The 24,170-nt window shown below is 38.7% G+C and overlaps 1 protein-coding gene across 1 annotated transcript in view; it reads left to right on the top strand.

The window, feature by feature from the left end:
- LOC306868857 (alpha-1,6-mannosylglycoprotein 6-beta-N-acetylglucosaminyltransferase B-like) overlaps positions 1–24,170 on the top strand; it is a gene marked incomplete at both ends in the record, with an annotated part of 148,533 nt that overhangs the window by 64,543 nt on the left and 59,820 nt on the right. Inside the window, 4 exons of the mRNA XM_079415273.1 lie at positions 950–1,094; positions 10,150–10,259; positions 16,568–16,641; positions 20,772–20,939. Coding sequence (XP_079271399.1) covers positions 950–1,094; positions 10,150–10,259; positions 16,568–16,641; positions 20,772–20,939 — 497 coding nt within the window. The remainder of the gene's footprint in view (positions 1–949; positions 1,095–10,149; positions 10,260–16,567; positions 16,642–20,771; positions 20,940–24,170) is intronic.

Raw genomic sequence — 24,170 nt, 5'->3', positions numbered from 1 at the left:
TTGAAACAAAAATGAAACCATCAACAAAAAGACTGATCGTATACCCCTCCATGTTTACAAATACAAGCGCAGTCATTGGAGGTTAATGATGTCACGGAATTTACCAGTATTTTGGAATGGATGTGTGAATGGTGCTTTTCCGGAAAAAAGACGGAATGTCGTTGCCTGTGTGAACAGCGCATTTTTGAATTTACCGGTAAAGTCGTTCCGGTAATTTTATGGCAATTTACTGGTATTACTGTGTGAAAGGGCTAAATATTGTATGTCAATAAATGTTTGCATTTTTGGAGCTTTGGTGCATTGACTTTTGTTCTGTTTTCACGTGGCAGGTAAATTATTATTTTTTTTTATTATTATTATTTTTTTTTATATTAGTCATACACAAAAAGACATTAGAAAAAAAACCAAGTCCTATATACGTAAAATCATTATTAAATATACCCCTGGTTTCACAGACGAGGCTTAATCCTAGTCCCAGACTAAAATGTAAATCTGAGCTGTTTCAAATGAAAGAAACTTGCACTGATTGATCTTAAAACATATCAGTGCCTTTGTTTTGTCTTAAAATGAACACCAGTAATGTTTTTTTCTAAGGCATGTTTATAAAAATTACTTAAATATCCTAATTGATCTATGGCTTAATCCTGGTTTAGTCTAAACCCTGTCTGTGAAACCGGGCCATAAAGTGGTAAATACATATCTTATGTGACAGTGTTACAATGTTGCATTTTTTCTATACATTCTCCAAAATATATCCTCTTGTGTTCCATGAAAGAATGTGATATTGCTTTAGAATGACAGGTTTAAAATGAGTACATGATATTAATTTTTTTTAGTTAACTATCCCTTTCTGAAATTCACCTTGATCTTTTCAACAAGGTCTGTAAGCATAACAAGTTGCTTGTTTTATCTGTCTGAACTGACATGTCCTCATTGTTTTATGTGACAGTATTGGGAGGTTTGGAGTCTCGTGGGGTCCTGAGAAAGATCAGCGATATGTTGGAGATAATCATGAAGAGGATCGACACCTTATCAAAAATGAGCAACAGCAGCGAGTCCCACAGACTGGAGGAGTTGAGCTCTGCTCTCCACAGGTGCAGCTTCACACTCATGATTACAGTGCAGCAGTGACATTCTTCAAATCAGGTGTCACTTGCTGCCTTCGAGTCACGTAGGGATAATCGTATTTACAAGATGAATACACACGAACGGCGCCACAACATTTTAATTGCCAGTTATCTTCATGTTTATCTTTGTGCTGTTAGTGCATGGTTCAACTGAAAATGCAGTTCATCACAGCTTGAGGACAAATTAATTAAGTCTGTGAAACTAAAATGTAACCAAATGAGGTTTTGCAGCTGCTAATAAACAGTGTTTTAATTTTAAGAACTTTACTTGATACACTACATTGATTTGATTTGATTTTTACGGGTACGTTTTCCAAGAGCTCTATCGCATTGTGAAAACTAGTTTGCATATTTTGGTGAATGTGATGAGGAATAGCGATAAGTCTCGCCAGGAAACATTAGCATAGTGGCTAGATAATGAAGCAACTGGCCAGCATGACCAAAACACATCTGTCATCATTTTCTGTAGCTGCATGAGAATGGAAAATAATACAGAGAAAAACAAAAACTGAGAAAATATAGAGATTACACTTGACCCTCACAAAAATTCTCAACACATCCATTTTATTCCAGCCACAGCACTTGAACACACATCACACCGCAGTGACAAGTTCAGAGTTTGCAAGTGGGAAGTTCCCAATAGGTCTTGAAGGCAGCAGCTGTCTGAACGTTTCAGACACAGTCAACTTCTTGCCGATGACTTAGTTAAGTAACTTCCCAGAGTTTTCAGCTGTCTCCATGGAAACAGATTGTCACATCAGAAGTTCAAATGGGCTCTGGTGCCATGGTTTTACTTTGTGATTTCTCCAGACATCAACAAATCTTAGAGGATAAAAACACCCACACACCCCAGCTCTACAATCTTTGATGTGCATCAAAGTATGATGTCAACTTTCTATTTCTTCTGTTTCGCTGAAATGTAATCAATGGAAGTGATAGTTTAAAGCTGAAGTATGTCATTCCCTGCACCACTGGTGTCACTGATGGAACTGCAAAAATAATTATAATTACCTGGTAAATTACCGTAAAATCACTAGACTGACACTTCTGGTTAATACGCAAATGCTTTACATCTTTTACCGCTAAAATACCGTTCACAAATCAGTACCAAAATACTAATAAACTCCTTGATGTCAATCAACAGAAATGACCTTTAAACGCTTCACCGTTTTCTACATCTGCATGGATGAGGAGAAGCACTTTAGTTTGACTATCTGTCCGACTTGACAACATTTGGAATGATCTCACAGAATGCATTTAAAAAAAAAAAAAAAAAAAGAGAGAGAGAGAGAGAAACACTGCACAATAATATTCAGTGCAGAGCCACTGATTAGGGCTGTAGTACTCGAGTCCGGTCTTGAGTCTGGACTCGAAACGTTTTTCTGTCGTCTCGGACTTGTCTTGGACTCGTTGGTATTTGGACTCGGACTTGTCTCGGACTTGGTCATTGGACTCGTCAAATGTTCTAGTTGGTCTCGACCGAGTCCAGCTATATATTTTTTTTTCTCTTTCAAAACAAGACCATTAATCTGGCTCGCTTGTTTGGAAAATGGGTAATGTAATTGGTTTAATTTACAATCCATCTAGAACGGGCATTGCCATTGGTCGGCTGGTAAATGCACGGCTGCATCATATGCCTGGCTCTGAGTGTGCACGCTGCACAGAGGCATAATTAATTTTTATTTTGGCCACAGACACAATGTCGGCGAGTTACATAATACAGTTTGGTTTTACAAAGTTTGTTGGAGTTTTCCCTCTCTTCCACCTGACTTTCCTTCGCTTTTATATAGCATATAAATGCCTGTGCGCATTTTACTTTTACTTTCAATAGCGCAATTCAGCTCAATTGCTTATCTATAACTTACAACGACTATATTTTTACTTCAAGACGGACGAGAACTGGAGGATTATGTGGCCGAGTTCACGGATCATTGCCATCTCGCCACATGTGATGACCTCATCCTAATGGAGGGATTTTGGTGCGGGCTGGACGACGAGATCCGCTTCTTCATGCCCCGTGCTGGATGCTGAAGGACTACATCAACAGCGCACTGTGGATCGCCGGATCAGCATCCATCCTGGGGGAAGCGGATTCCAGCCCAGGGTCATCACATGTGGGTGCCGACAACCCAGAGCCCTTCCGGAGAAGACCCATTCGTGGCATGGAGCTGCCAGAGCCCACCGCAGACAGAGAGCCAGACCCTGCCGCGGTCGTCGAGCCATCGGGAGCGACAGAGTGGACGATCGCCCCTGAGCGTGTGCCTCGGAAGTCTGACCAGGTGCATGAGCCGACAGTGCAAGCGACGGTGGAGGTTACCGTGGAGATTGAGGGGGCTGAGGAAAGCCCCGTCCATCCCACCTCCGCTGAGGGTGAGTCGGAAGATCTCATAGACAGGGTTACAGCTATTCAAGTATGCTCATCATCGGCTATCACAATTTGGCAAGAAATCCCACCCAACCTCCCTCTCCCACCGCCTCTCATTGATCTGTCCCCTTCTGCTACACCCCTTCCGCTGGACATTGTCAGCCCATCTGCTCACCCTCAGCTCACCATCTGTGGCGTGGGCTCGCCGCTGGTCTGCCCATCTCCAGCTCCTGTGGCGTTGAGTCTGGTGGTTCCCTCGACTCCGCCATCAGCCTCCGAGACCCAGACTCCGCCTCAGTCCTGCGACCCAGCGGCTCCACCATGGCTTCCAGCTCCCTCGTCTCCACCGGATCCCGTCTGCCCACCAGCTCCACCGGGCTCCCTCGTCCCTCCGGCTCCGCATTGGTCAGTCATCCCCCTACCTGCACCTCGGGACTATACTCCTTTGGCTGCGCCCCATCCCTTTGTCCCTCCGGCTCCGTTGGGCTCCTCCTTCCCTTCTGCTACACCTCAGTCCTCTGTCGCTCCGCCGCGGCCATCCGGATCTCCGCCTGCTCCGGGGTCACCGAAGCCATCTGCTCCGCCTTGGACCTCCCGATCTTCGGCATCACCCTGGCTCTTCGGCTCTTTGTCGCCGCCTCGGGCTCCACCTCCACCTGCTCCACCACCATCGGTCGGCTCCCTGGAGTCGTCAGCCTCTCTGCCACCATGGCTCCTCCCTCCGTCGGCTCCACCGGGGGCCACCATGAGGACTGCCCGGGTTCTGGGTTCTGTCCGGCTCCGCCTACTCCAGCTCTCTCCAGCCTCCGTCTTGGCTCCTCCCTCCGTCCATGCCTCCGTGGTCCCTGTCATGGCCGTCCAAGCCCTCAGTCCTGCCATGGCCACCTGAACCCCTTATCCACCCTGGAGACCTCCTTTGCCCCGGTCCTGTTCTGGCCTCCAGGGCGCCCCACCCCCGGTAGTACTGTTGCAGCGCGGGACACGCCATCCGGGAGGGGGGAGCAATGTTATATGTCTGGATTTTTCTGTTTTTTCTGTCTGTTCCTGAGTTTCCTTATTTGGTTTTAGCTCCCAGCTTGTTTAATCAGTTACCTCATCACGTCATTATTAGTTAATCCCCGCCACCTGTGTTTTGCCTTAGTTACTTCCTATTTAAAGTCCCCATTCTGTTCTGTCCATGTCGGTTATTGTTAATGTTACGAGTTCTTACTTTTATGTTATTAAACCCGTTATTTTGGATTACTGTCTGACCTTGTCTTCTCTGCCTGCCTGGAGGAATCCGTAACAAGAAGATGCTTTTATTTTCTTTCACTGTTTTGACTGTCTCATTTCGACTTGGACTTGACTTGGACTCGAACCTCTTGGACTTGACTTGGACTCGAACCTCTTTGGACTCGGTCTTGACTCGGACTCGATAGTCCTTGTCTTGGACTTGTCTTGGACTCGACAATGGTGGACTCGACTACAGCCCTACCACTGATGAATGGCAAATAAGAAAGGGTAAAGCAGAATGACAGCCTGCTACAAAGAGGTCTGTCTAGCATGTTTATAAAAAAAAAAAATCAACTATTTAAATTTTTACTGTAAACCGTGTGGTGTAATCATGTCATCCCTCTCAAAACCATATAATTGGCCCAAAGCAGACTTCTTACATTAGTCAAGTCAAGTTGAGTTTTATTGTCATTCCACAACATATGTACACACAGAGTGGAATGGAATTTCATGTCTCACAGGACCACGGTGTTAAATAATTAAACATAGAAGTAAGAAACAATTTTGAACTTGTACAAAGCTAACTTACTGAAGCGGTAATCACATATATACTAGAAATAGTTGACTATACATACACACAATCTAAGACAAACTATACAAGTACTTTAGCGAAATACATTAAATTATATTGTGAAAAATAGGTATTTTAGGGTAAGAAGCCTATAGTAATAGTAAAAAGTGCAATATGATTTGTGGTGTATTCGCAAATAAATATTTGTGTTAACTTGTTGAGTCTTTGTAGCAAGAAGTGTGTTATTACAGACCCTGTGCATGCTCATATACCAGTAATCTAATGTTTCATTCATTGTAACAGAAATTTACTGGTAATGTAACAACTTCTCATCCTGGAAAATTTCCTTAACTAATCTATTTTTCACAAGGTCCTCTTCACACATGATTTCTAAACGGAAATTGACTAGTAATTTTCCATTAAAGGAGTTTATGCTACAGTTTTGGTTTGGTCAGGACAAGTATATTAGCATTGCAAACATACACACATTGCCTTTCAGTTATGTTTGTTGGGACTCGGGTTACTGTAAAATAAAGTTGAGTTGAGCGTAAAATGTTAGGGAGTTGATATAAGGGAGTAGCCGTATCTGCCTCAAATTCAAGTTTTGTAGGCTGAACAGCATGAAACCAGATGAAAGTAGTTATTAAGAACTACAATATGGTTAAAATCCAATTAAAAACAGCTTTTTGGAAATCTGTTTCAATCTGAATGATATAAGATCAGATACTGAGTAGTTTTTATGTGGATGTAGTATAATGTGCAGTCTACAGTCAGGCCAGATCTCAGTTTTGTTCATTCTTTCACCATATAGTGAACTATGTGCCATTTGCTAAATAGTAAAGAGTGGACATGTTTATGAAGGTGTAAAATACAACAATGCCTCAGAGCACTGTACACTGTGTTGTTGCAGAAGAAAGTTTCTGGGCATCATATTGTTACCGAAGTAATTATAACAGCAACTGATGTAGATTTAACAGATATTGACTACACCGTCTGAACAAATGAAATGTGAAAGTCAGTTGTAATGATCTGGTTTGAAATACAGTACAGATTGAATTGGGTGTAGTATCAGCAAAGCCTTAGAACTTGTGTTTTTGAAATGTGTCTGTTGGACTGAAAAATCACCACTGACGTTCTTTCTAAAGCTGATTTGATTGGTGTGGATGAAAGACCACAGGAGGTAAAAAGATTTGACAGTATCTAAAAAAAGAAATCTCAGAAGTGCAGAGATTGTGGAAGTCAAACATGCATGTGACAGCTCTGCCTGAACACTTTATTGTCTTTGGGTGTGAAGTTAGAAAGTTCAGGGTTCAGATGACGTGTTTTTCTGAGCGTTCAGCTATGTGCCGTGCGTAGGTGACATTTACTGGGAGTGACAGAGGGGGGCTGTTAGCTTGAGCGTGTTGCTGATGTAGCTGCAGGGCACGAGGTTGCAGGTGGTTCATGTGAGCTGTATTATAAAGAAATCAAGCTCTTGGTGTGAAACAAAGATGAAAATGCGTTCCTTAAGCTTGCTGAAAGACATTTTCCTGTCTCTCGAGATACCTGAAAATAAAACCTATTGAGATTTTATTGAAATAGTTTAAGATTCAAGAGAAAAATATAGTCAAAAATAACTAGACCTGTACAAAGCTTGAAAAGTAGTGTTTACAGAGACAACAGTGATAGTCTTTTTTATTTTACTTGCAAATAAACACAGTTTTAGGATTTTGCACTTTTAAAATAACAAAATTTATAGTGCAATGAAAAAGTAAAATGAAGTAAACTATAAATAGTAATTTATAATCTATAAATAAATGTAATTAATTAAATAAGCAAATGCATAAGCATGTGAACTCAGGTAGCCTATTTGTATATACATTTAGATTTACATTACATTTACATTTAGTTATTTAGCAGACGCTTTTATCCAAAGCGACTTACAAATGAGGAAAATGGAAGCAATCAAAATCAACAATAGATGTGCTTGGTGTCTTGTGATGGTCTTTCGTAATGGAGTGGGGTGTGATCGGTTCAGGGCGTCCTCTTCCAGCCCTGGCTGTGGAAACTGCCTCATTGCTAGGTTTGGTGGGTTTTATTCTGTGCCGGTGGTCTTCAGAATGAGTAGTGAGCTGAACTGGACTCGTTCTGTGCACATACGCACACTTCAACTGTGTGTGAACTTCTCATCCTCTCTCTGTGGTTCTCCAGAAGCCTTTTATCATCATTGTTTTAGCAAGGTTACAAGTCCTCCAGAACGTCTGCGCTGAGTAGAGTTTGACTGTCCACTAAGGGCTGTTTTCTTAATGTCAGCACAGTAGCTGTTTTGGCAAATGTCGATCAAAATTGAGCAGTAAATGTGCTCCAACTGCCACAGCCAGGATGCTTTCTGCGATGTCATTTCCTGAGAACTTTCTTGTCTTTGGGTCATGTGAATGTTCATAAGGCTCTGAAGGCACAGCATGTTAGATTTGGCAGCCTCTCCCAGAATCATCAGTCCTATTCCACAGTGGGCCCAGTCGTCATGTTGAAGTTTATCTCTCAGCAACATAAGCTGTTTGATCACTTGAGAGAGCTGAGTGCCATTGTTTTGCACACAGTGATAGCTGAGAAGGCAGTGCCATAGTATCTCTTTAACACCATGCTCCTGTGCTTCCGCAGAGACCTGCACTGAACTGTCGTTGGGAAGTTTGAGAGCACACAGATCCTCCCCAACGTACAGCATCAAGTGAACGGCAAATAACATGTTGGGGAACTCTTGGTAGCGTGTCTCACATTTTAACAGCCCTTTTAAGCTGTGAAGATAGATGCTGCTTGGCTGATGTCCTTTCAAATGACCAGTCAGTTTAAAGATGAACAGCCTCAGAGAGACTAAATAACCAAGCTGCAGCATCTTCATCTCGTAAGAACATGGCTGGTCCAAAAGAGTTGTTTCAGAGCACAGGAAATACTGGGCTGACTATATACAGTCAGATGTTCTTGCTTCCATTGAAACACTATCTAATTGTCTGTCTGTTTGTCCGTCTGTCCGTCCGTCCGTCCATCCATCCATCCACCCAACCACCTCCCTGTCTGTCCGTCTGTCCGTCTGTCCGTCCATCTGTCCATCCATCCATCCATCCACCAACCACCCACCTCCCTGTCTGTTTGTCCATCCATCCATCCATCCATCCACCAACCACCCACCTCCCTGTCTGTTTGTCCATCCATCATCCATCCTTCCATCCATCCATCCACCCATCTGTCCGTCCGTCCATCCATCCATCCATCCATCCATCCATCCATCCATCCATCCATCCATCTATCTATACTTGAGTTCTGAACATCTGAACTTGAACATTTTTGATTATTGATTATTTATTGTGCTAAAATACTGAAAAAAAAATTTCAGCATGCTGTATTGCACATAATTGTGCGATTATTGCTGTATAACAGTTGTTCAACTGCTGTCACTTCTAAATACTTGAGTACTGGAGTACTCAACCAGTACCTGCAATTCTGTTAAGACTCATTTCAGCCTTGTCTTTCAGCATTATGGTGCAGTGAAGCACAATGGTTAAAGATCCGACCTAGAAACTCAAGCGTTCATACTCCGGGATAGGTGATCCTTCTGTAGCATTACTGTGTATACCATCACTAATTGTAGGACATTCCTAACTTTGTATAAATATTAGCATACAAAATTTATACTTAAAGCCAAGTTAGGTGATTTGGTCAAAAAAAAAAAAAAAAAAAAAAAGTCACATCCCGAAAGCAATCAATAGGTTAAGTGGTCTATATATATTTATATTTGTATTTATATAATCTGTGGGAGGCATAGGACCATAAAATGTTCATCCAATCCATTGCATTTAACCCTCCTCCAACCTCATTTCTCTCATGTCTCTGTTAGCCTCTGCTCTGCCGGAGTTCATTCATGTTCATGTTTTAGAAGAGGCGTGGCTTTGGAGAGTGATTTGCAGGGAGGGTGGAACCTTATGATTTCAAACCCTACATTTAAATATTGAAATGTTTTATAATAGTTTCACCTTTTTTGTGGATTATTTTTACTTTAACAACCTAATATTAATCTTATAATCAATACATAATGACACATAAAAAGCATTTGAAAATATTGAACACATGATTAAAGCTTTCCAAACTCTTTTAATTTTACCTTTAAGTAACAAAACAGTGCAATCTGTTCGTTTTAATAAAAATCAACCCCTGGGACAATTAAATGATGCAAATATGTTTCCTTTCATTTTAACCCAGCTTTTTAATCTTTTAGATCATTTTTTATGCTGTCAACATCAAGGGAATTAAGTTGCTACCGACTTAATTGCTGTAACATGTTTTTCTCTCAGGGCCAAGCCTAAATATGCCGCATGTCATTTTCATTATCTATCTACGTGAATGTGTCAGTGCAGAAGCATTGCTATTTCATGGTCCAAGCAAATTTCAAACAATTAGCATGTCCGATGGGTAATCGTACCATTCAAGGATGTTGTAATTCAGTTCAACAATAAATAGAAAGACATGCTTCAGTAGAGGTGCTTCAGACTTTTATTTCTTCTCAAGGCTGTAGTATGTGTAGGTGCATTTTAATTTAAATTACACACACAATCATCCATTAATAATCTCTCATATTCATTAGTCAGAGGTACTGTAAGGTTTGCTCCATTTCCATATTGCATATTTAAAGTCATCTTTTTCTCACCCTAATGTTGTTCTAAACTATTATTTTCTTCTGTGGAACACAAAATGAGATGTTAGGTGAAATGTCTGAGCTGATTGTCTACTAAAAACAGAAGAGTATCATCAAAGTAGCCCAGCCTCATTTGGGGTGAACTATTTCTTTAATAGTCCTGTTGCCGCACATCATTTCTCTCTCTTACTATTGTTCACTTTTCCAGATTCCAGCCGGTGGGTCTGGTGGAGCGAATCCAGGCCATTGCCCAGAATGTGTCTGACATGGCTATACGAATGGAGCAGATTCTAAAGAAGACTAACATCCCTGCCAGAGGTGAATCTCTCATTTATGTTTGGGTGGCAAGGACTGAGCATTTCCTTGTTGCAAATGATATTGTAGGATTTAGATATAATCAGATAGGAATTAGCAATCGCGTTAAGTAGAGACAATTGGAGACTAATATATTTTTTGGTTGTTTTTTTACAGAGCAAATAAAGGTTTCATATTACTCTCCTCTTATGTTTCAGAAGAGATTGATCAAAGATATTTCAAACAGTATTTCAAATTATTTTACACATCAAGTATACATTTGGATACTTAATCATGTTTTCCCAACTTAACAAATTATATTTTTCCAGTATTGGACAATGGTGAGAATGTACCAATTTCTTATCAAAGACTTTAAGTGTAAGTTTTTTATAAGAACTTGCCTGATACCAGGTGGTTAAACAGTGAGTCATGTGAGAAATAACCATAGAATACATACAGTATACATCTTAGCTGCTTCTAATGACATGTTATCTCTAATAAGTTTAAAATTATAGAGATTAAACCTAACCTGCTTACAAACGTTTTTTGCGTGACCTTTAAATGTAAGTTTAGAATCAATCAGTATTCCCAGATATTTATATTGAGGCACTACCTGCAGCCTCACCCCTGACACATAAACATCCGGCTCTTTAATAATACTGTTAGACTTAGAGAAAAACATACATACTGTTTTGGACACATTTAATTGCAAGCAATTCTCTTTTAGCCATGCCGACACATTAACCATAGAATTCGTAAGTTAATTTGCAACTCGTGTCAGACTATTACCATGTATATAAATCACTGTATCGTCTGCATACATTTGTATATTAATGCCAGGACATGAAAGATGAAAATAATTTATATACATAGCAAAAAGCATTGGACCCAAGATAGATCCTTGAGGAACACCAGTTGATGTACCTAAATCATTGGATAGGTGATTGTGTTCTCTAACACACTGAAATCTATCTGATACACATGACTCTATCCAGTTAAGTGTATGTGATGAGAAATTAAAACAAGCTAACTTAGACATCAGGATTCTATGATTAACGGTGTCAAAGGCTTTCTTTAAATCAAGGAACACTGCTCCAACTACACCACCTTTATCTAAGAGAGTTTTAATATTTTCTATAAAAAAACAATTTGCGGTTTCCGTTGAGTATTTAGCTCTAAAACCAAACTGCATTGGATGCATTGAAAATGAACTACTACTCAAGTAACTGCTAATCTGTTCTGCAACTAGTCTCTCCATAATTTTAGAAACGGTGGGTAAAATACTAATTGGCCTATAATTATCAATAGAGAGGAGGTCTCCACTTTTGAATATTGGAACAACAATCGCCAACTTCCAAACACTTGGGAATTTTCCCTGGGAAATTGAAAGATTAATAACTTTACTAATAGGTTTAATTAGGGTCAAACTAGACTCTTTGAGCATATCACACAAGATTAAATAACTCACCAAAAACTCCCATTTTAGTCTCTTAGTGAGCCAAAATCATTAAAGTGCGCTGTTTAAAATTAGACATGAAAAGGTCTGGGCTCAGTTCCATTTTTTTCAGGACAGCACATTCGTTCTTTATTATTTAATGCAACTTAATTGGACTCGATCGCTATAATGCCACTCATCTCTTGCCACTATTTGTACAGCGAGCGCCTCGGTTTGTTATCTCTAAAGTTTGCCAACAGAGTTTGGTGGAATTCCAGCAGGTTTTTAGCGAGCATATGTTCAAGCTGTGTGGGATGTTTATTTAAACTATTAATGTAAGACAAACAGAATTCTTACTTCTGCTATTCCGTTTGAACAGGATGCTAGTGGTTGTAGTTGTCACGAGTCCGTGGTAATGGGGAACAGCTGCGGGTGTAATGAGTGTGGCAGGTGTATGTGATGTGGCAGGTGTACGTGATTACATGAGATGAGTCCGGGTGGAAGGGAGATGGTGACCTCTGGTGGCGACAAGGAGAAGCGCAGGGCCCGGACTCGTGACAGTAGTAAAATAAAATAAAGGGTCAGGAGAACGAAGTAGCATCAACACACTTTAAACCTTTAATAAACATTAAACTCAGGCAAAGACAAAGGGAGAACTGAGGACTTATAAAGGAACAAGAACAAAAGAGCAAACAAGATGATCAATACAAAACAGGTGAATGGAATAAACGATGATTAACTAAACTAGGACAGGAAAAACCAACAGGAAAACAGGAATTAAACGGAAACCGACACGTGACAGATATGGCCATAAAGAATAAGGCATTAATATGTGCTTTATCAGTACTAATAAACAGCCAATATGCTAGTAATAAGCATGCTTATAAGAAACCATTTAATAATGAAAATTAGTCTCTTAACGTGTTACTATGCATTTTTTCTTCATCAAAAATACTGCACTATAATATGTAATATTTATTAAATGTTATTAGAAATGTTTACAATTTGAATATACTGTATGGTAATGCTTTAGTATAGGGACCGATTCTCACTATTAACTAGTTGCTTATTAGCATGCATATTATTAATATATTGGCTCTTTATTAGTACTAATAAAGCACATATTCTGCATGACCATATTCTACATCCCTAATCCTACCCAATACCTAAACTTAACATCTAACTTGCTAACTATTAATAGCAAAATAGGAGTTTATTGAGGCAAAAGTCATAGTTAATGGACTGTTAATAGGAAAAACCTTAAAATAAAGTGTGACCAAATACAGGTGCATCTCAATAAATTAGAATGTCGTGAAAAAGTTCATTTTTTCTTGTAAGTTAGTTCAAAAAGTGAAACTTTCATATATTTTACATTCATTGCATGTAAAGTAAAACATTTAAAGTTTTTTGTTTTAATTTTGATGATTAGAGCTTACAGCTGATGAAAGTCAAAAATCAGTATCTCAAAATATTAGAATATTTACATTTGAGTTTCAATTAAGCCTTTCACACGTGAGCTTGAAATATTCTAGCTGAGCCCCCAGCGTGAGTTTTTTCAGGCGACCGTTATTTTAGAATGTATAGCCTTATTGTTTCCATAGCGACGCGTCATGCTTGTCATGTACATTTATACATTTATGCATTTAGCAGATGCTTTTATCCAAAGCGACTTACATTGCATTCAAGTTACAGTTTTTACATTTTATCAGCTCTTGCTTTCCCTGGGGATCGAACCCATGACCTTGGCGTTGCTAGTGCCATGCTCTACTATTTGAGCTACAGGAGAGCTGTATGTTATGTGACACACCGCAACCACAATAGCGCTGTATGACACATGGATTGCTTTTAATTTGTTTTTTCCTTTTTTGATTATTAATATTCACAAACATACTCACAATATTATGAAATATGTGCAAGTAAATGTATTTAGTAGTTTAAATACTTTTATAATGACCGAGTTAGTTGATCTATGCCGGGTGATGTTTGTTCACGCTTAATCCGAGCTGTGGGATTAACAACATGTAAATTCATCCTCTCCTCCCGAAAAACGTTAAAGTAAGTCTCCGGTTAAACTGGGAGAAGAGCAGAGTAAACTTTAAAGTTATCTACAAAATCTGTATATGATATCAATAAAACATGTCAGATTATATTTGTAAGGATCATTATTGCTGCTTCCATAGACATCAGCGTGTATTTTACAAACTATAAATGTATGGTTTTGCTAGTACTTATGTGTATTTAAATGTCTGAAACCTAAAATAAGCATTATATGGTTGAAAACACTGAATATTTGTGATAATATGACAAGCGCTCAGTGCGTGCCATCTGGCTACGCGGCAGCCAACGTGCGAAAGCAGATTTGAATTCAGCAGTTGATGACATGACTCACTGAACTTTCTAATCACACCGGTGTGATCGTACGCTCCACAGACCAGCCAGGACTGATCACACCAGTGTGATTGTACATGTTATAGGGTTAATGACCATCCCTACAGTATAAATTCCGGGTATCTCTTGTTCTTTGAAACCACAATAATGGAGAAGACTGCTGACTTGGCAATGATCCAGAAGACGAGCATTGACGCCCTCCACAAAGAGGGTAATTCACAGAGGGTCATTACTGAAAGGTGTGGCTGTTCACAGAGTGCTGTATCAAAGCATATTAAATGCAAAGTTGACTGGAAGGAAGAATTTGGGTAGGAAAAGGTGCACAAGCAACAGGGATGACCGCAAGCTTGAGAATACTGTCAAGCAAAGCTGATTCAAACACTTGGGAGAGCTTCACAAGGAGTGGACTGAAGATGGAGTCAGTGCATCAAGAGTCACCACGCTCAGACGTCTTCAGGAAAAGGGATACCAAGCCACTTCTGAACCAGAGACAACGTCAGAAGCGTCTTACCTGGGCTGTGGAGAAAAAGAACTGGACTGTTGCTCAGTGATCCAATGTCCTCTTTTCAGATGAAAGTAAATTTTGCATTTCATTTGGAAATCAAGGTCCCAGAGTCTGGAGGAAGAGTGGAGAGGCACAGAATCCATGTTGCTTGAAGTCCAGTGTGAAGTTTCCACAGTCTGTGGTGATTTGGGCTGCCATGTCATCTGCTGGTGTTGGTCCACTGTGTTTTCTGAAGTCCACAGTCAATGCAGCCATCCACTTCATGCTTCCTTCTGCTGACAAGTTTTATGGAGATGCTGATTTCATTTTCCAGCAGGACTTGGCACCTGCCCACACTGCCAAAAGTACCAAAAGCTGGTTCAGTGACCATGGTGTTACTGTGCTTGATTGGCCAGCAAACTTGCCTGACCTGAACCCCATAGAGAATCTATGGGGTATTGTCAAAAGGAAGATGAGAGACACCAGACCCAACAATGCAGATGACCTGAAGGCCGCTATCAAAGCAACCTGGGCTTCCATACCACCTCAGCAGTGCCACAAACTGATCAACTCCATGCCACGCCGAATTTAGGCAGTAATTAAAGCAAAAGGAGCCCCTACCAAGTATTGAGTACATATAGAGTAAATTAACATAATTTCCAGAAGGCCAACAATTCACTAAAAATGTTTTTTTTTTATTGGTCTTTTGAAGTATTCTAATTTGTTAAGATTGGTGGATTGGTGGGTTTTTGTTAAATGTGAGCCTAAATCATCAGAATTAAAAGAACCAAAGACTTAAACTACTTCAGTCTCTGTGCATTTAATTTATTTAATACAATTTGAGTTTCACAATTTGAGTTGAATTACTGAAATAAATTAACTTTTCCACGACATTCTAATTTATTGAGATGCACCTGTAATTTATTCCTGTGATGTAAAGCTGAATTTACAGCATTGTTGCTCCAGTCTTCAGTGTCACATGATCCTTCAGAAATCATACTCATATGCTGATTTACTGCTCAATAAACTTTTCCTAGTATTATCAATGTTGACAACTGTTTTATTCTATTTTATTTAGAAACCATGTTTATATTCATTTTGCACAAATTATCCAGCAGGGTCGGGGGAAACTGTTTTCAGCACTGTTAATAATAAGAAAGATTATTAATGATTAAGCACCAGTAATAACTGATAATAACTGAACACCACTTCAGCATATTTAAATTATTTGTGACAGATCATATGACAGTTAATACTGAAAATATGCATTGAGATATTTGCTTCTAAAACGTTTTCCCCTGAGAAAAAAACAATAATAACAAAATGTCTTCTCAACAGGGTTTCAGTTTTTTTTTTGTTTTTTTTTTTTTAAGATATCATAAACTGCCATCTAAAGAGATTTCTGTAGGCAATTATAAACTTGAAAGTTTAAGGAGTAACAAGTGCAAGATATGGGAGTGAATCTCTTAAATCAATGTTTCATGTGTGTGCAGAACACATGGAGTCACTGGATGTCTTCTGATTGAAAAGTTCAAGGGTGTTTTTCAGCTGCTTAGTATCTTTTCATAATCAAGCAGAATAGCCCATAATTCCTTTCTCTGTGAGCATGCTTGATGGATCTGAAGTAGCCTATTGTACAAAGAACAACCTCTTCTTCACTAATTAGGCTGACTGGGACCGGCTACCAGTGAGAGATGAGAGTTTATTAATCAAGGCAAGGGGATGTTTGCAATTTTCTGTTCCTTTTTTCTACCCAACTGAACACAAAGCAGTACAGAGCTCTTAACAAAGCCCAGAGCAAGCATTACTCAGACAGCTAAGAGGTACGAGGGCAAGAGGCCACTTCCATAATGCTTAATACAGCAAGCTTAAAGAAAATTGAGGAGATGGAAGAAGATATGGAGGGCTCTCTCAAAGCCTCATTAAAACCGAGAGCATTTGGATCCCACTGGTGTTCCACACTGAAGCTGCTGTACTGTGGAAGAGTGGTGTCAGACTGTGACTGCCTGTTCTTTTCATCTACAGGCCAAGATGGAGTTACAGGCCAGTGTGAAGTCCCGAAGGATCCCAGGTACCCGGATTGCGCTAGTAAAGTGGATGTGAGTTGACAGAGATTTTTTCAAAAAACTCTCACACTCCTTTATGTCTGGTCTTTTTATTTCTTGGTTGCCTTAGAGCAAAAACATATTGGTGGAGGCAAACACTGGCACCCAACAAATGGATATCTTGCGGAGTGTTTTCACACCTGTTTCATTGATTGATTACGTTGTTTTTTTTAGATGATGTCTCTTTCTCTCTTTTTGTTTAAAAAAGCAAAATAAATAATGTAGATTTTTTTATGGTGAACATCCCATATCAGAGCTTTTGGTGGCAACTTAAAACTACTGTTTTCTTTGTACTTCCTAATTTTAAGCGCAAGCCTGAAAATTAGGCTACTTTTTAAATAAAACGATTGCAGTTCATGAGCTCTTTAGTCTTCATTAACTACATGCGTAACCTATGGTAAACAAGTTGTTAATATAAAATACTCAGCAATCATTCACACTTTTGCCCTGTGTGAGACACACAGTTGATCCTCATTAATCTTTTTCTGTCTCTGTTTTGCACATCTTTACACTTACCTACGTGAACATTGTTCTACCCTACATTTTACATTTGCATATTTTCCCTATTGCATTAAGTGAGTTTTTATGAAACTAAATCTTAGGCTGTCAAAAGTTTAAAATAATTATGATGCATTTAATTGTTTGCATTGTAGTTAATGCATACAAGGGGGAATTTATTAAGAATGAATTGCTCCCACTGAAAGCTGTTTATTTGCAAGTGCTGTCAGCGCTGCTTTAGCCCCTGATTCACTAAATTAATTATGCAGATCAGGCAAAAGCTCAAAAACGCCCTGAAAATCTGTGCTGAGCGCATTGTACACAGTGCAGATCTCACAACTGCCTCAGAGTGCTGTATTATGGAGGCAGAATACCAAAACATGACATATTTTTGTGGAAACCATTTTTTTTTTTTTTTTTTTTTTATAAATGTTTTTACCTTCACTTTTTATTCACTTTGCATTAAAATTTATATTAGTGAATAAGAAACAGGTTCTAGGGCTGAAATACAGTGCAATTGTTTGCTGCATTCACCTTTCCATACTACTACTAAATTGTATGAGCACATAAAATACAGGTCCTTTTCAAAAAATTAGCATATTGTGATAAAGTTCATTATTTTCTGTAATGTACTGATAAACATTAGACTTTCATATATTTTAGATTCATTACAACACAACTGAAGTAGTTCAAGCCTTTTATTGTTTTAATATTGATGATTTTGGCATACAGGTCATGAAAACCCAAAATTCCTATCTCAAAAAATTAGCATATCATGAAAAGGTTCTCTAAACGAGCTATTAACCTAATCATCTGAATCAACTAATTAACTCTAAACACCTGCAAAAGATTCCTGAGGCTTTTAAAAACTCCCAGCCTGGTTCATTACTCAAAACCGCAATCATGGGTAAGACTGCCGACCTGACTGCTGTCCAGAAGGCCATCATTGACACCCTCAAGCAAGAGGGTAAGACACAGAAAGAAATTTCTGAACGAATAGGCTGTTCCCAGAGTGCTGTATCAAGGCACCTCAGTGGGAAGTCTGTGGGAAGGAAAAAGTGTGGCAGAAAACGCAGCACAACGAGAAGAGGTGACCGGACCCTGAGGAAGATTGTGGAGAAGGACCGATTCCAGACCTTGGGGGACCTGCGGAAGCAGTGGACTGAGTCTGGAGTAGAAACATCCAGAGCCACCGTGTACAGGCGTGTGCAGGAAATGGGCTACAGGTGCCGCATTCCCCAGGTCAAGCCACTTTTGAACAGAGAAGCAGCACTGGACTGTTGCTCAGTGGTCCAAAGTACTTTTTTCGGATGAAAGAAAATTTTGCATGTCATTCGGAAATCAAGGTGCCAGAGTCTGGAGGAAGACTGGGGAGAGGAAAATGCCTGAAGTCCAGTGTCAAGAACCCACAGTCAGTGATGGTCTGGGGTGCCATGTCAGCTGCTGGTGTTGGTCCACTGTGTTTTATCAAGGGCAGGGTCAATGCAGCTAGCTATCAGGAGATTTTGGAGCACTTCATGCTTCCATCTGCTGAAAAGCTTTATGGAGATGAAGATTTCATTTTTCAGCACGACCTGGCACCTGCTCACAGTGCCAAAACCACTGGTAAATGGTCTACTGACCATGGTATTACTGTGCTCAATTGGCCTGCCAACTCTCCTGACCTGAACCCCATAGAGAATCTGTGGGATATTGTGAAGAGAAAGTTGAGAGACGCAAGACCCAACACTCTGGATGAGCTTAAGGCCGCTATCGAAGCATCCTGGGCCTCCATAACACCTCAGTAGTGCCACAGGCTGATTGCCTCCATGCCACGCCGCATTGAAGCAGTCATTTCTGCAAAAGCATTCCCGACCAAGTATTGAGTGCATAACTGAACATAATTATTTGAAGGTTGACTTTTTTTTTTGTATTAAAAACACTTTTCTTTTATTGGTCGGATGAAATATGCTAATTTTTTGAGATAGGAATTTTGGGTTTTCATGAGCTGTATGCCAAAATCATCAATATTAAAACAATAAAAGGCTTGAACTACTTCAGTTGTGTTGTAATGAATCTAAAATATATGAAAGTCTAATGTTTATCAGTACATTACAGAAAATAATTAACTTTATCACAATATGCTAATTTTTTGAAAAGGACCTGTATGTGCAGATACAGATAAGAAACCATAAAGGAGTATATTTCGGCAGCAGTGTCCAGCAATAACAGTTTCGATAATTCTAAAAATGAATGTAAACACTGAACTTTATGAAATAATAATTAAATAAAACACCAAACAGTTTATGGACTTTATCTCACTTTATTTGCTGATGATTTTGCTGCTGACCTTCACTAATTAAATTCCACCAGACAAAAATGCAAAACACTTTGTGTTTTACTTCACATTTGCTGTGAAAGAACTGTTAGAATTGTACACTCTGTTCATGTCACTCAGGATTGATTAAGTATGACACCATCCATCATCCATGTGAAGTGGCTGTTGTATGGATGAGAGATTCTGTTTGGTCAAATGTTTGTTCAGAAGTCCCATTCCAAACAAATCCTGAAAGCAGCTAAATCAAACCAATCTTTGCTTATAAAGAATATACATTTGGGCTTTAAAAAATCAGCTAGGTGTGAAAGCACTTAGAGTTCAGTTTGCTATGCTCTTGTAAAGGTTTGTTGAGACATTGAGGTGAAGACTGAACTAGGCACATAAATAAGACCTTTTGACCTGAACTGACTCAACCTTTTTCATTAAAGATCGTCATGCCATCTATCAGGCCCTGATGCTCAACTGCTAGAACAATGTCAAGTTTCCCATGCAGGGAAATCCACTATATGGACAAAAGTATTGGACACCTGACCATTAAACTATGAGGGATTGTTGCACATTCTAAATACATAGATATTAATATGGAGTTGGTATGCTGTCTTAAAGGCAAAATATGTAAGTTTTCGCCACTAGAGGTCACATTTTCAAAACAATAACAAAGGTGAAGCTTGATGACGCTCTAAAGGAGGATGTTCATGGATGAGGCAATGAATATTTTTTTTTATTACCTGTACCTTTCACAGCTATTAAAACAGCAAATAAATTATACAGAGAATGCAAGCAAAGAACATTTACATTTACATACGTCAAAAACCCGGACTCGCCCATCAGACCGCCAAACAGTTGAGGGTGATTCATCATGCCACAAAATAAGTTTCCACTGCTCCAGAATCCAGTGGTGGCATGCTTAACACCAGGGGTGTCCAGTCCTTTTCTTGGAGAGAGTTTAACGCCAGCCCTAAAACACACTAAATCATCTAATCAAGGTCTTCTGACTCACTAGTAGCTAGAAAATAGGCAAGTGTGTTGTTGCAGGTTGGAGCTAAAATCTGCAGGACTTTGGCCTTCCAGGAGCAGGATTGGACACCACTGCTTTACACAAGTCCATCCATTACTTGGCATTGTGCTTGGTGGTGTGAGGCTTGCATGATTACAAACCCAAAGGCAAAAGTAAACCCCAAGTTATTCATGAAACTGTTCATTTGATGGTTCTCGTTGCACTTGGTTCAGGTATCACACCTCGGTCCAGTGAAAATGAAATGTCAAAATAGTGACAACTTTAACTGTTACTCATCTCTCCATTTTCTAGTGGATGAGAGCCAGGTGGACATCGGACCCTTGCTACTCCTTTTATGGAGTAGACGGCTCCGACTGCTCTTTCCTCATCTACCTTAGTGAAGTTGAGTGGTTCTGCCCCCCGCTGGCCTGGAGGAATCAAAGCAGCCACCCAACAACCAGCAGCCTGCCAAAAAGACAGGTGAGTTCCTGAAAGAGTCAATAATCTCTACACTGAATTCATTGCAACAGAGAAGTGTAGGAGTTAGTGACGTGTGATTATGGCTAAGATCGCATGGCTCTTTTCCAAAACCTACTGAGTTGCCTACATAGGCAGTATTGCAGGTATATTTTACCAGGAAGGCAATCCTAGAATGCTCAAGTTGTTGCACAAGGTTTCATTTTATTCAGCATTCTGACTTAGTAGGCTGTATAGAAAGCAAGGCAGCTCAGTGGGTTTTAGAACAGAGAGTGTTTGAGCAGTATACGTGTTCTCACCTGGTTAGTTACTCTCACAGTGTGTTATTTCAAGTGAGAGAGTTCCAGCTGTTTAACTGTTATTTCCCTGCTAAGACTGAAATGAGATATAATTTTATTCATTTTTTTCCCTAAGGCATAAAATACTGAAGCATTTTCCTGCCTAGCAAAATTACCTCTGTAAATTCCACACAGCTATTACCAGTATGCGTCTGAACTTTTTAAGAAATACACGACAATCTCTTATCTTTAATTTGCAAAACCCTGATTAACCTCAACATCATGTCCACAGACCACTTACAGTTCATTCATTTAAGTTGTGTTTAAGTACTGCTTTTGAGAACTATCACTGGATTTTACAGGTTTTATATTCAAACAGATATTCAGAGTTTAGTAGCAAGTCATTTAATAGCAATATTCTAGATTGACAGAACAGCATATTACTGTATACCCTTGTGAAAAGAAGTGCACATATTTGTATTGAATGTCCACTTGTAGTGTACTTCAAATCTTAAAAGTATATTTAAAAAAGTAGCATACTGTAACATAATATTAATGAATAAAAGGGCACTTAATGTAAAGCACTTGATTATAATTTTAATTGTAGTGTGTTATTCAGTATTGCAGTTTTATGAATATTTATAAATATATTTATATATTTTAAATGCACCAAATTGCAACTTTATTATTACAAATGTGTAATTGCAAATATATTTAAATACATCACATACAGATTGTAATAGAAATGACATTAAAATATTATTTAGTTTACTATAAATGATTGTCAGTACAGTCAGTAGTACACTAACCATATTTCAAACAAAATCAGTTATAAAAATTACATACACAAGATGTACTTATGTAGGTCAAAAACACTTTAAAGTTAAGATACTTGGATTGAATATAAATTGAAATTATAACATATTTTCATTTAATTTGCAATAAGCATGCAGTTTTGTCTGAAAATATTATGTTCAGTTCACATGTCTTTTAAAGTACACTGTAAAACCCAATAAGTTAGAGTAACTCAAACCGTTTGAGTAAACAAATTCCCCTTGGTTTAAACCATGTAAGTGTTAAAACTTGCAGTTAAGTGATTAAGTGATTAAGTGCTGATTGAGCATTAGTGATGAACACCTGCTGTTAACAAACAGAATCACTGAAGAAACGAGAAACATCATCGCCTTAGATGAAATCAACTGAAATAAAATGCATTAAATCTCTCAAAATCTGATTAAACAACCCCACAAACCACATCACCAGCTCCACTTATTAATAACCAGACTGAGACATCTACAGAAGATCTTATTGAGAATTAACTAAGGTTTAGATGTTGATTTGTTTTCATTTGAAGTAACAATGTTTGAGATCAGTGTCTGCTTTAGTTGCGCTCTTGACATTTGTGTTAGGGTTTTTATTTTCTTCTTTGGTTGTTCCTCGAACATATTTGTTACAACTCAAAAGCCCAGAGAAAATTATCAGTAGTTGGTTGCTGTATATTTGTAACGAGAATTATTTGTTAGTGAACTGATCTCATTTAGAGTGAGCATAGACTCAATGTGTGTCTAATCTCTGATTAAATGGATGTTGCATTGATTTTAATGAAAATGATTCTAAGAGCCAGTGGTTCTATGACAGGCAGTTAATATAAATACTTTCCAAACAGCTTGTCCACAAAAAAAGTTTTAATATATGGCAGCAGCTAGACATCAAGATTCAGTTTGTGAACCTCAACAATGGTGACAATTTATATAAAAAAAAAATCATGCAGCAATGCATGCTGGGAGCCACTGATGAGTTTTGTCCTATGCTAGTACCCAGCATGCTTTGCAACATGATTATTATTTTATTTTTCTTTTTAAATGGTCACCATTGTTGAGGTTCATAAGCTGATTCTTAATGTCTGTGTGAGTCGAGCTGATGTCATGGATTAAAACTTTTTAGTGGACAAACTGTTTGGAAAGTCCTTTTTTATTAACAGACTGTCATGGAACCGCTAGGTCTTCGAATCTCTTTCACTATGATCAATACAACATTCAATTAAGCAGAAATTAGACTGTATCTAATCTCTGCTTAAATGGATGTTGAGTTTATGGTCACTCTCAATGAGATCAGTTCACTAACAGATGATTGTCACAATAAACATGTAACAATCAATTGCTGATCATTTTCTCTGGGCTTTTGAGTTGTAGCAAACATGCTCGAGAAACACTTGCTTACAACAGCCAGAGAAAAAAATAAACTCAAGGGTCAAGAGCCCAACTAAAGCAGACACTGATCTCTAATATGGTTACTTAAAATGAAAATAAATCAACATCTAAACCTTAGTTAATTCTCAATAAGATCTTCTGTAGATGTCTGACAGAAATAAAGTCAGTCTGGTTATTAATACGTTGAGCTGGTGATGCTGTTTGTGGGATTGTTTAGATCTTGAGATTTAATGTATTTTATTTCAGGTAGTTGTTGTTCTTGTGTTTCTGTCTGTGATTTTGGTTGTTAACAGCAGGTGTTCATCACTAATGCTCAATCAGCACTTAATTAATCACTTAATTACTTAGTGAACTCAACTGAAATAAGTTCAGAGCACTCATAATTGTTAGTTTTAAAAAACTTAAATGGTTTAAGGTAATAAGTTTCCTCAAACGGTTTGAGTTAACCTAACTTGTCGGGTTTTTAAGGCAAACAGTTTACTCAAACAGTTTGAGTCACCCTAACTTGTTGGGTTTTACAGTGTAGGCTCCTGTACATTATTTTCATAATAAGTAATATTTTATAAAAATATAGTATACTAAAGTGTATAATGTATAATGGTATAATGTATAATGGTACTTATGAATATATATATATTTGTTTGGTCAGTGAAATAATCCGCAGTTATGAACACAAATTTGATCTGTACACTGTAAAACCCAACAAGTTAGGGTGACTCAAACTGTTTGAGTAAACTGATTGCCTT

The sequence above is a fragment of the Barbus barbus genome, assembly GCF_936440315.1.
Source record: "Barbus barbus genome assembly, chromosome: 4".
Classification (NCBI taxonomy): Eukaryota; Metazoa; Chordata; class Actinopteri; order Cypriniformes; family Cyprinidae; genus Barbus; species Barbus barbus.
This window is presented reverse-complemented; position numbering and strand designations above follow the sequence as displayed.